Source organism: Phasianus colchicus, chromosome 1 (genome assembly GCF_987193195.1).
Source record: "Phasianus colchicus chromosome 1, bPhaCol1.hap1.1, whole genome shotgun sequence".
In the NCBI taxonomy this organism is placed as follows: Eukaryota; Metazoa; Chordata; class Aves; order Galliformes; family Phasianidae; genus Phasianus; species Phasianus colchicus.
The window spans coordinates 139,149,755-139,162,587 of NC_143436.1; the positions used below are offsets into that span (position 1 = coordinate 139,149,755).

Below are 12,833 nucleotides of genomic sequence, written 5' to 3' on the forward strand. Positions count from 1 at the left end.
AGAAAAAAAAGAAAAAACAACAACCATTACTCTGTCCAAGTTCATCATGGTAATTCTTGGTAATTCTTTAGGCATTGCCCTAAGACAGCCCAACACAAAAAGACAGGGAGAAATGAAATGCTACACAAATAGAAATTTTCTCCTTGTATTTACTTTTGCTAAGAAAACTTCTCACCTGTTTGATAGCTGTTACAGTAATGACAAATAGAAGTGGAAGTCCGCTTGTAACTGGACTAGTAGGTGTATCAATGATCAACTGCAACAAAAGGAACAAATATATTCTGGTTATATTTATGTAAATGTAAGCAGTGAATTATGCAATCAAGATGTTTCAAGTACTCTTTTCACTGGTATGTTACAAAGTACCACGGAACTTCAAATAAAAAGAACAGTACTTTAATATGATTTTAAGAATATATGTAATACCAAGGGAAAAAAAAAATATATATATATATATATAGGCTTAAAAAAAAGTACAATACTACAATGGCTGCTCCGAAAATAATGCCTCTTGTTTTATTGTGTTGGCCCGTGACGTCAAGAGGTGGACAATGGTGGTATGGCAGTAGAGGTTGAACCTTCCCACCAATATTGTGTGTCATTGCCATACGACAGATGGCAGCAGAGGGACTCTCTCACACAACGGTGTCTGACATGGAAAAGCATCTGAAGCAAAGATGTGGAACTGAATTTCTCCATGCATAAAAAATTGGCATCGACTGACATTCATCAATGCTTACTGAACAGACCAAACAATGGATGTGAGCACAGTGAGGTTGTGGGTGGTGCATTTCAGCAACGGTAACAGCAATATTGGGTCATCCTCACTGGTTCAGATTTTTTATAGGTGTAAAACGCAGGCTCTTGTTCATCGCTGGCAAAAACACATAGTTAATGGTGGTGACTACATTGAAAACTAGCATTCTGTAGTGAAGAATTTGCTCTATCAAATAGTGTTATTGTGCTATCTGTAGCTGTTGTCATTTCCGTGGAAATAAATAGGAGGCAATACTTTTGGAGCAAGCGACATATATTTAGATCACATTCAGATACTAATGACTAGAAATAAATTTTATTTACTTGCAAGAGCTTAAGTATGAGAGTATGAGAGAAACTAGAAAGCTGAAGCTTTGGAGACAAAGCTGAGCAGAATCTGAAATCAGCCTAGTGCTGTTTTAGTGTTATACAATGCAGATGTTCTTATGCACACAAAGAGTAAATTCTGAAATACTGAGCTGTGACTTCTGCAATTATATGAGAAAAAGGTAGAATCCAAGGAACAGTTCAGTTTGTAAGAAAATTAAATTATTCTGAGAATCCAAATAGCTCTTCTTTCTGTGCTGTCTGGCAAGCCAAGTGATAGAGCCTTTCATTTAATAGATTGTTATTTTTTAATATATTTAAGTGGTAGCAAAAGGTTCAGAATTGAGATGTCTAGAAAGCAACAAATTAATTACTGGAGGTAAAAATTACAAAAACAAGTATTTAGGTATTATGCTAAACAAGCATTAAAGAAGTATCCATACTTTGATTTCTCTACAGACCCTAACGACAGGCACTTGGAAAATTTCTGTAAGGGGATCATTCTCTTATAAAAAAATATAACTTTTAGTATAACTAACAAAATTCAGTCATCAACATAATTTTCTAGAATGGTTTTACTCATCTGGATGCTTATTTACTATAAAATAAAGATGAAAATTCTATTGCATTTAATCAAGAGATGCTATCAAAGCAGTAATGGTATCAATTTGTCTTTAGGTTAGATTCACGTTTACAACCTGGGAATCAAATAAAACCCCTTTTCTCACATCATCAGTATAAAAGCCTAACCAAGCTCACTATTTACTTCTCCATTCAACAAAACCAGTTGTTTCTTAAACTTTTCTAAACTCCTTGCGCTTTTTTTTTGCTTTTTTTTTGCTTTTTTTTTTTAAGGAAGAACTTAGAAACTTATTACAAAATGAGAGTAGCTTACCTGAACAAGAAAAATGATGAGAAAATAGAAGTTAGCTATTCTTCTGAACTGCTCAAACAAATTTTTTGGTATAAAGTTCCAAAACGTGTACTAAAAACAAAGCACAGATTATCAGGGTTTATGAGAGAAATATCATTCACATTCTTTTTTCTAAGAATCAGACAAAAGCATAATTCACAATCCAGGATTAAATTGCATTATTTTTGTTACTTTACTTAATAGCTTACTGAAATGGAATTGTAATTGGCAAATATATATTCCTGAAATCACATCACTTGTGTTATACAGGATTTTCTGAGCTGAGATAATCTTGGTACCAAGGACCTTCTGAACAGCAACAACACTCAGAGATTCAGTTACAGAACAGTTCATCTAAAGTAAAGAAAAAATGTACAAAAACATCCTGGATGCTTAACATTGCTTTTAATTCACTTCCATTTTGAACATGTGACTTGAGGAGGTAGGCAGCACTCTGAGCATCAACTATGAAATCACAGCAAATTAAGAATGAAATAAAAATTGCCAGCCTCTGTACCTCGGCTTTGATGCAAGCATAGTTCTCAAAATAAACTACAGTTCTGAATGAGAGTGTGTGACTGCATATTTCTCTACTAACCATAAAAATAACTAAAATCTCACAGAATGGCTTGGACTGAAAGAGATCTTAAAGACCATGTAGCACCCAACCTCCTGCCATAGGAACGCCTTCCACTAGAGCAGGTTGCTCAAAGCCCCATTCAACCTGGCCTTTAATAAAATGAAATATAACCTAGAGAAGGGCAAACAGAATACATAAAAAATTCAAAGGAAGAAAAACCATAGAAGTGAATGAGAAAGAATTTTGTGACATTGGGTCCCTTCCCCTCCCCTGCAGCAAGTTCAACCTTACTCTTCTTATACAAATCATTCTGTTGCTCCAAAATTTGGATCAGAGCATTGCTTTTTGTAATGCATGTGAAAAATGTCATCTAGAACTGTGTGACAAACATGAAAAACTGCTTAAGAAAATTAATGCTGTACCATCTTATTATCCAAATTATCATTTCACACATCAAAAAACAACAACTTCAAGTTAGCATTCACTCCAAGGAAGACAAGCTAAGAAGCTTCTACTAATTATTTGCTCAGATTGCATTGATGCATACTGATATACAAATTATGTCACAAGTTACACATCTTCTAAACTTGGCCCTGAAAGAAAATGAAACCAGAATTATAAAAGGAACCTCTGTTTCATATGCAGATGAAAAAGAACTCCAAAAAGTATGTCTTCTTTGTACAAGAAAACCCTATAGTCTGAAATCTCAGAACTACTGACATTGGAAGGGACCCTAAACACCCTCTAGTTCCAACCCCCTTACAATGGACAGGGATGTTCCTCAGTAGAATATGTTGCCAAAACATTTAACTTGGTCCTAAGCACTTCCAGAGATCCAATTTTAATCTACTCTCTTTCATTTAAAAACACTGCCTCTTGTTCTAACCCTACACTCCATGATAAAACAGCTCGTTCCAGCTTTCTTGTCAGCTCTCTTGTGGTAGTGAAAAGCCACTACAATGTCTCTAAAGCCTTCTGCTCTCAAGAATTCCTATGCTTGGGGCCCTAGAGCTGAACGCAGTTTTGCGGGTGGGGTCATGCAAGGGTGGAGCAGAGGGAAATAATCAGCTCCCTTGTCCTGGTAGCCACCTCTGTTTTGGTGGAGCGTAGGACACAGTCAGCCTTCCAAGCTGTAAGCCCACATTGCCAGCTCGCACTGCCTTTCATCAACAAGCACCTCAAGTCCTTCTCCTCAGGGCTGTTCTCAATCCATTCTCCGTTCAGCCAGTATTTGTGCTTGGGATTGCTCTGATCCAGGCACAGGACCTTGCACAGGGCCTTGCTGAACTGCATGAGGTTTGCACAGGCCCACGCCTCAAGGTCCCTCTGGATGGCAACCCTTCCTTTCAGTGTGTCTACTGCAGCACACAAACTTGCTGAGGGTGCACTTAATCCCAACACCCATGTCACAGACAAAAGTGTTCAATACCACTTACAATACAGATCCACGAGGGACCCCTGCCCTATGCTTTTATTTATTTGGGGCTAAAGCCTATACATGGGTAAGACATGAACAAAATGTTGTTCTTTTATGATGTGTCAAAAATATTTCTGAAGTAAACACTTATTCTGTTCAATAAGTTACTTCAATATTGTATCAGCTGTTAGCCAAAACCCATGCAAACATACACGTAAGAGCTGGAAAGTTAAGTGCTCTCATCTTGCAGTCAGAATACTTGCATTGACTGGAATTCTGTCCACTACACAGTTACTTGCTTTGGCTGCATAATTTCAAAGTAAAAGTGGTTAGACTGGAGTAGGAGTTTTCCTTGTACAATAGTCCCAGTCATCTAAAGCTCCTGTTGTGATAAGCAACAGGAGAGATGTGATTTGAATACAGAGAAGGGAAGTCCACCACATGCTTTCTCCCTAGTAGTGACAGACAGCAGAATCAGCAATAAGGTATCTTGTTCTTTCTAACCTTAGAGATACACACATTACTGAGAAGCTTAAAAGGCAACAATGATACACAGACAAATTTTAGAACTTTATTGTAATGGATTTCAAACATACCAAGTATTTATTCTGCCTATTCTTCTCCAAAGGAGAAGTAACAATTTTTTATGGATTTTAGGCAAGCAAGATCACTAAGATGTCTAGACAGATATTTCCCTCCCTCACTCTCCCAACCACCGTTAGTTCAGTGCAGTATCTACAAATAGATAATTAACATTTAGCCATCATAATCACGCCCAGGAGAAATAGAGAGGTTGCCAATCAGAACATGATTTATCTCATGACTGTATTCAAGGCAAAATAAAAACCTTGGATAAAAAGACTTTAAAAATGAACACATTAAAATGCATCAGAATACTGTTCCCAGGTAGCAAGCTAATACCATTTATCTTCTTTGGATATTTTCTAGTCATGCTTGTAAATGTAACTTCCATCTACAAAAAAGGTCATAATGAAGACCTGGGGAACTACAGGCCTGTCAGCAGAAAAGGTTATGGAGCAGATCATCTTAAGGAAGACCACAAGGCATGGGTGGGACAATCGAGTGATCAGGCCCAGCTAGCATGGGCTCATGAAAGGCAGATATCTCTTTACTAAGCTGATCTCATTCTGTGATCAAGCAGCCGACCTGGTAAATGAGGGAAAGACTGTTAACGTAGTCTACCTTAGATCTCATCAAAGCTTTTGACACTGATTTCCACAGCATTCTCTTGGAGAAGCTGGCAGTCTGTAGCTTAGCCAGTCTTTGCTGGGTAAAGAACTGGCTGGATGTCCTAGAGTATGGAAGTCAACGCAGTTAAACCCAGTTGGCAACTGGTCACAAGTTGTGCTCCCCAGGGGTCAATATAGGGGCCCATACTGTTCAATATATTGATGACCTAGATGAGGGCACGGAGTGCACCTTCAGTAATTTTGCTAATTACACCAAGTTGGAGGGAAGCATTGATCTGCCAGGGGGTAGGAAGGCCTACAGAGGGATCTGAACAGGTTGGATAGCTGGGCTGAGGCCAGTGAGATGAAGTTCAGTCCTGCACTTTGGCCACAACAACCCCAGGCAACACTACAGGCTTGGGGCAGAGTGGTTAGAAGTCTGCGTAGAAGAAAGGGACCTGAGGATGTTGGTCAATGCTCAGCTGAACATGAGCCAGCAGTGTGCCCAGGTGGCCAAGAAGGCCCAGGGCATCCCGGCTTGTATCAGAAATAGTGATCTGAATAGTAAGTACACATTTGGGGTTTCAGGTCAAGGACGGCAAGCATGAAATCTAAAACTAATTTCCAGTGAGACACACATTAATCATTGAGACACACATTAATCATAGTATTCTTGTATTCAGTCTTTTATCTGTCAGAAAATAAAATACAGGACCATGAATGGACAAACATATCCCATCATAAGTTTCCTTAAAAATAGTTACTTGTAAAACTAGGTTTCTGCTACAAACCAAAAAAATGATATCCTTCATAGTCCTTTATTAATTTAATTATTCTCAGTTTCATCAGATTGAGGCTGTACTTCCAGAAACTCCTCTGACAACAGCATCCCCCAGCATTTTGAAGATTATTATATTATATTATTATATATTATTATATTACAAGTTGAAGAAACTAACAGTCTCAGAGAATGTTAGCAGAAGAGATGCAAGAGTGTATGAGATCAGACATGCTTCACTTTTTCATACGCAAAGGGAAGAGAATTAAGCTTTGTAGTGAGTGGAACAGTATCAGCTTTGGGCCTGCTTCTTTTCCTTTCCTTCCTTTCTTCTTCCCACCCCCTAATATGCAGACTCCATGTTTATATGACAAGGTTTACTCTGTACCAGCAGAGAATAAAAAACGACTTAATCCCGGGCTGAGTGAGAGGTGTGGCAAATGACTTCTCTTGGGAGCACAGGAGAGGTTGCAGAGAGCCACTAGCCTGGAAATCCTACCAAGAAGAGGATCATGAACAGCTAATAGCTATTTCTAGCTCTCTCGAGGTACTGGGCATTATCCACAGAAAGAAACTATGTTACCATGCCTATAAGGAAAATTGCATGATGCACTGCATCCTATGACTTCATTCTAAAACTATTGCTTCCCATTAGCTGAGACCAAGACAAGTCCATTGATGAGAAAGCATTTGCACCTGACTCAGATTAAGCCCATTTACTCTTCTTCATTGCTAAAAGCACCTGCCCCACTCACTCTTAGATACAGCTTGGTAAACCTTGCTATTTTAACCCTTGCAGCATCAGATCTGATCTTCTGCTTCACATTGCACAGCTACAAGTCAGCAGAGTGCCTGGACACACAGCAGGAGCTCCGTGTTACAGCTGCTTTTAGAGCCAGTCAGTCTGTCCATGCTAAAAGGCACACAAAACACTCCTTGCACTGGTGCCTTTCCCATATGCACTGAAGTCTGTCTTTTCTGCACCACAAGGGGCACTAAACAAATATTTGTGCTTCACACACACTGTGGGCTTGAGATGCTTTTTTGACTTTCAAATGCCAATGCTTAGGGCTGTGTTTGAACTCCTCAACTTAAAGCTGTTGTGTCATGTCCTCATAGAGATCAAACAAATCCTTACAGATAAAAACCATGACCTTGGAGAGGTCTGGGACAGCCCAGGTCTCTTCTGAGTTTCAAGTCGTGGTGGAAGTATTTAAATACTTTCTCAAGCTTCAGAATTAAGATTTCTTCCAAATGTAGCACAACAATAAGAACAGAGCCTCACCGCCTCCAGTCTTTGTGGTTTTATAACAGGATGCTAGAAGTGAGCGTTGCATGGAAGCGAGCACAAATTTCTGCTGAAAGAAGGAAAAATTTCCACAGTATCCTCTCAAAAATGCCAGAATTACTTAATTTTATCTAACTATTAGTCACTGAGATTGAGATGACTCACAATTAATCAGATTAGCACTGAAAGGAACTAAGATTGTGCTTTCAGCTCAGAGGACTCTCAACATGCAATATTATTGTTTCAGGCTATTCTCATACAAATCAGTGTTTGGATCAGTGTTTGAAGAGAAGCCCCAAGGAAACAAGCAAGTAACAGACAATAGTATTATTTGTGAAACTAAAAATGGGAGCACTTCTGGTCAGTGAATATAGCCATATAGCATTTCAAAGTAGCAAGTGATAGTGTTATTTTGCTATCTAAAATTCACTGTATTGCTTCTTAAAAAGCAACAAAAGGAAATAAAGCTGTACTATAACTCTGCATTTCATAATTTCATACCATAACCATACCATTTAATTGAATGAAATCTTTATGCAAACTCTTCAAGTAACAGTTCTGCTTCCACTGTAGAATCAGCCTTGCATTTCAGGGAATCTCAGCCTACTGCTTTCAGCATCAACCTTTTGGAGGCTTGAACTCCACTGCTTCCAGTTATGCCAGTGCACCAGTATCTTTCATAGCTGTACAAATTTCCCTTCATGAAACTATGACATGAAAGTTTGAAGCTAGACAGGCTCACTAAGGCAAAATGCTACCTATATCAATAGGTACCCGTAGACTGAAAACAACAAAATGCTTACCCAGAGTTTCTGTAAATCTCTCTAACCTAGCTTTTTCTATGGGTGGTACAGAAAAAATGTCATCTCCCTGCAGAGTGTTCCCAGTATTTTTGTCAGTTTGACACACTGGAAGTTTGATGTTTCTTCACTCAGATTGTATCTATCTTGGAATCTTTGAATTTTTGTTTTGTCTCTTGTGATTCATTCTGCATGTTGTCTCTAAACCAGTAAGCAGCTACAATTAAGCACATTCTCAGAGAATTCCCTACAGCTCCCGCCGGTTTTTTTTTCTATGTACCTTCTCCTTTGTTCAAAAAAGGCATACATATACACACAATTACTCTTTAGTTCATTGATTCAACTAGAATTGGAATTCCAAACCCCTGTTTTGTCTACAAATGAACAAAATCCTGGAAATACAGCAGTTCTATGAAGATACAGAAATAGCAAATCAACAATAAGGAAATGGAACACTGGAAATTACTAGAAAATGAAACAAGAAAAAATTAGGTATGCTACTGGGTAAATCCATAGCTAGCCTACACACTGAATGGCCTGTGCATTTCACAATTTAAATGCTAACAAAGCTTGGGAAAAGATACAGACAAACCTGACCAGATGTATGAACTACTTCTGCACAGAATTGTTGAACAGGCTAAGATTGTTCAGGCTGGAAAGAGTATGGCAGAAGATCACTAACATAATCAAGAAGATAGTAACGATAATGGTTGCTCTCAGATTCAAGGACTTGCAATCATCACGGAAAATTAGGAAGTAGGAATTTCAAAATGAAAGTTTAGTACTTCTGAAGTTTCACTGTGCATTAATTATTCTAAAAATTCATGTGGCTTCAAAAAATAATCAAGAAATTCAGACTGAAAACTCATGTATTAAATGTAAAGTCATCAGTTTTGGCTAAATCACAAATCAACAAATACTGACAGTAGTGAAGAACTGGAACAGGCTGCCCAGAGCAGCTGAGGATGCACCTGCACTGGATGCGTTCAGGCTCAGGCTACAGGGGCCTTTGGGTAACCTGATCCAGAGGGTGTCCCTGTCCAGTGCAGGAGAGTTGGAACTGATTAGGCTTTAAGGTCCCTTCCAACCCTAACATTCTGTAATAGTAACATCCTATTGAGAAGTATCACTCTACGCCTACTTATTGCTTCCTTCCTTAAACATCTACTGCTGGCGACAAGATACTGTGCTAGGTAGGACTTCAGCAGTTCCCATGACAGTACATTAAGTGGTTTGGCACTTCTACATAATGTGATGTATTTGTGTGTGTGTGTGTGTATATGTATATATATATATATATATGCGTATATTTTTATATATATACCCATTGGCATACTACCTGGGACACCCTGAGCACAAAGTATGAAGTATGAACCCTTAAGGAAGTTTCATATTAGTTACTTTGTTATTAATCACTTTTTAGAAGCAGAATTGATAAAAACTTGATGTTCTCCCAATTCAGAAATAGAAGGAACAAAAGGCGTTCCCTACCAAATTCTGTTAACTACAGTTGCATCACTGCCATATAAGTTCAAAAAAGGACACACAACAGCTACATTAAAGACTAACAGTCCATGCAGGTGAAGTAGTTAAAAACTAGAACCATGTAAGAATCTACCTTACAAAGATCACTGCCTTTGAACATAAGCTAATTGCATACACAAGCTAAAACAATTATTTTGCTTTTTATTAATTTGACACAGACTTTCTGCAGTATGTTGTTAAAAGTCATATGAAATCAAAAAAGCATTTTTGTCTGCCCAGTGTCTGTCTAGATCATTTTTTTCATGAGCAGGAATATGCCATGAAACAGATAGAGCATTAACCACATTCCACAGTGACAACGCAATATACAAGAAATATCCCCCTGTACCGGAATCAAATTATCATCTTGCTGACACCAGGAAACCTCTTGTGCAGCATCATGAAGTTTACCTTTGGAAGAAAAAAACCTTAGACTTTTCCAATTACTTCAAGTGCCCATATTTTTTCAGGGTTTTATGACAGGACATTTGTTAATACAGGAGCATATAGTCCAATTGATGAGATTTCCTCATGGCTTTAAGGTACTCTTTTTAGAAACTCAATTTGTCTTAAATTGGTGGAATTTGCTACTTCAAAGTTCAAGGTTTCTCATCCTTGAAATGCAATCATCATCTTTCCTGTTTAAGCATTAAAGACCTATAAAACCACAGCTGAAAACTACTGTCTGTCCTACTGATGAAAAACTAAGGAAATACCCTTCACGGTTGAGGTAATGTTATATAGCATGCTTGCATGTATGTATTTTACTTTAACAACTATGAATTTCTGATTATAATATTGTTTTTCAATAGTATTTCAATATATTTTCATTATTTTTCAGTAAGTTGAAGGCTGTCTGTCTTAAGCTGTGGTAGATATTTTTTCAGAGAGCTTCTAAGGGAGCCGGTAAGAAGGACAGAGTGAAAGGCTGTGAGCTAGCTAGATTACAGAGCAAGAATCAATGCAAGCCAAATCACTTTACCCAGAATATCTGAGATAGAACATATGAATAATCAAGTTTTCTTGCAAAGGACAGCAAAGGTAAGATAGCAAGAGAAATTTTCTATATCAAGACAATTGTAATCCAAGTTGAACTTTCTGCACTCTTAGGAACAATACTGTAAAAAGTATGTATCTGTATAAAGGACTTCTGCAAACTCTACTTCCTCCTAAAAAACAAGGGCTGCTCCAAAAGTAATATTTCCCATTGTATTATGTTGGCTCACGGTATAAGAGAAGATGCTGGTGATATGGCAGTAGAGTCTGAACCTTTCCACCAATATTCTGTTACAGTCTGTATGACAGATGGCAATGGAGAGGCAGCCTGACAAGATGGAGCCTGACAAGGAAGTGCAGGTGAGTCAAAGGGTTATTATTGAGTTCCTCCATGTGGAAAAAACTGCATCAATTGATATTCATCAATACTTGCTGAGCATTTATGGAAACAGAACAGAAGATGTCTGCACAATGATGTGGTATGCTTCAGCAGTGGTGACAGAGGGTCACCTCTGCTGGTGCAGATTTTTTAATAAATGCAACATGCAGACTCTTGTTCATTGTTGGCAAAAATGAGAATGGTGATGATTATGTTGGAAACTAGTGTATTATAGCTGAGAATTTGCTCTATCAAATAGTGTTATTGCGCTCTTTGCATCTGTTGTAGTTTCCATACAAATAAATAGGAGGCATTACTTTTGGAGTTACCTACATAATCATCACTGTATTTACTTTCACAGTGAAGACTTAGATTACTTATTTAAAGTGTAACAAGTTTAACGTATAAACCACAAGTCCAAGATCTGTGTATGAAAATATTTCTACTAAAAACCTTTTGTTTATGGAAAAGCTTTTACAGTCAGTTGACAACTAAAGAATCTAATATTTCAAACATCTAACTGAAAATATATAAAAATAAAGTAAAATCTTTTCCTTGAGCTAATTAAAATTCCACATATTTAATAACTGTTGGCAAGAAGCTTCGGCTTATTCTCACACTAAACCACATTTAAGATCTCACTCTACAAAGCATAGTAACTCAAAACTTCTAATTTCACTATCAAAAAAGATGTCAAGCACCTTGTAGAACTAAGTAGGATGCTTTTTATTTGAAAAAACAGTGGCAGTATCTTACTTCAATAGCTTTATGTATGTAAGTTCTAGATGAAATATACAAGATTAAACTGTCACACAAGTACAAAGATTTGCATAAAATGTGTTTATGCTGCAATAAAACACAAAGTGATATGCAAAGTACAGGATTTCCTATTGTACTTGTCTGACTATATTCCACCTGGGTTACCTTTTGAATATTTTATCTAATTAAAGATGTTTAGACAGTAGGCTGTTTTTCTAGGCATGCTGTCTTTGCAAGAGAAATAGAAAAAAGATAATAAAGATTGTAGTGAAGAAAGATAGTAAAATAAAAAATAAAATAAAAAATCTTATGTAAGAAATGTAAGACAGTTTGAGAAGCACAGCTTTTACTACAGCTTTGCCATATATTAGTGGAAGGCAAGTGTTCAGATCCACTAAGGTATGCAAGCATATAGTTGTGAGATTACAAGGTTAGAAAGGTTCTAAAAGCAAGTTGTGAATCTAAGTCACTGCTTAAAAGTAACTTTTTCCAGTAAAAGCTATTTTAAAGTCACTCACAGAATCATAGAACAGCTTAGGGTGGAAGAACCATCAAAGATGATTTGACTTCCAACCTCCCTGCCACGGGCAGGGTTGCCAACTGGTAGATCAAGCACGAGTTCAGATTGACCAGGGTCCCATCAAACCTGGCCAGGATCCTCCTCTCCAGGCATGGGGCATCCACAATCTCTCTGGGAAGCCTGTATCAGTACCAGTATCTCACTATTCTCTCAGTGGAAAATTTCCTCCTGACATCTCATCTAAATCTTCCCTCCTTGAGTTTAAAATCAATTCCCCTTGTTATTTCTTAACTGGCTTGCAGGTGGGCACTCATGAACTTTAACATCTGAACACATTCAATACATGAAGTTCCTGGGGAGTCTGCAACATAGAAAGCTGCAAGTGTTCAGTTTTCTATGCTACTGGAGCAGAAACATTTAAGACAACCCAGTCTTACTAAACCATAAACTTATTTGTTCACATAATACTGCTGAAGCAGGAAGTTGTAGACTTAGAGTGAGTGATAAACTGTATGGTTTCTAAATGGTATAAAATCTTGGTATTTATGATATATTTAAGACTGATTCACTTGTTAGATGAGTAATAAATATCCTATAATTTCTAAG

General features: G+C 37.6%; 1 protein-coding gene across 6 annotated transcripts in view; it reads right to left on the reverse strand.

Moving 5' to 3' along the window:
• Positions 1-12,833, reverse strand: part of ATP11A (ATPase phospholipid transporting 11A) — a 121,800-nt gene that overhangs the window by 50,368 nt on the left and 58,599 nt on the right. For all 6 annotated transcript variants that reach the window (XM_031613779.2, XM_090128611.1, XM_090128594.1 and 3 more), the window contains exons 3-4: positions 1,979-2,068; positions 176-256 (exon numbers count right to left, since the gene is read on the reverse strand). In XM_031613779.2, the coding sequence (XP_031469639.2) occupies positions 176-256; positions 1,979-2,068 (171 nt within the window). The remainder of the gene's footprint in view (positions 1-175; positions 257-1,978; positions 2,069-12,833) is intronic.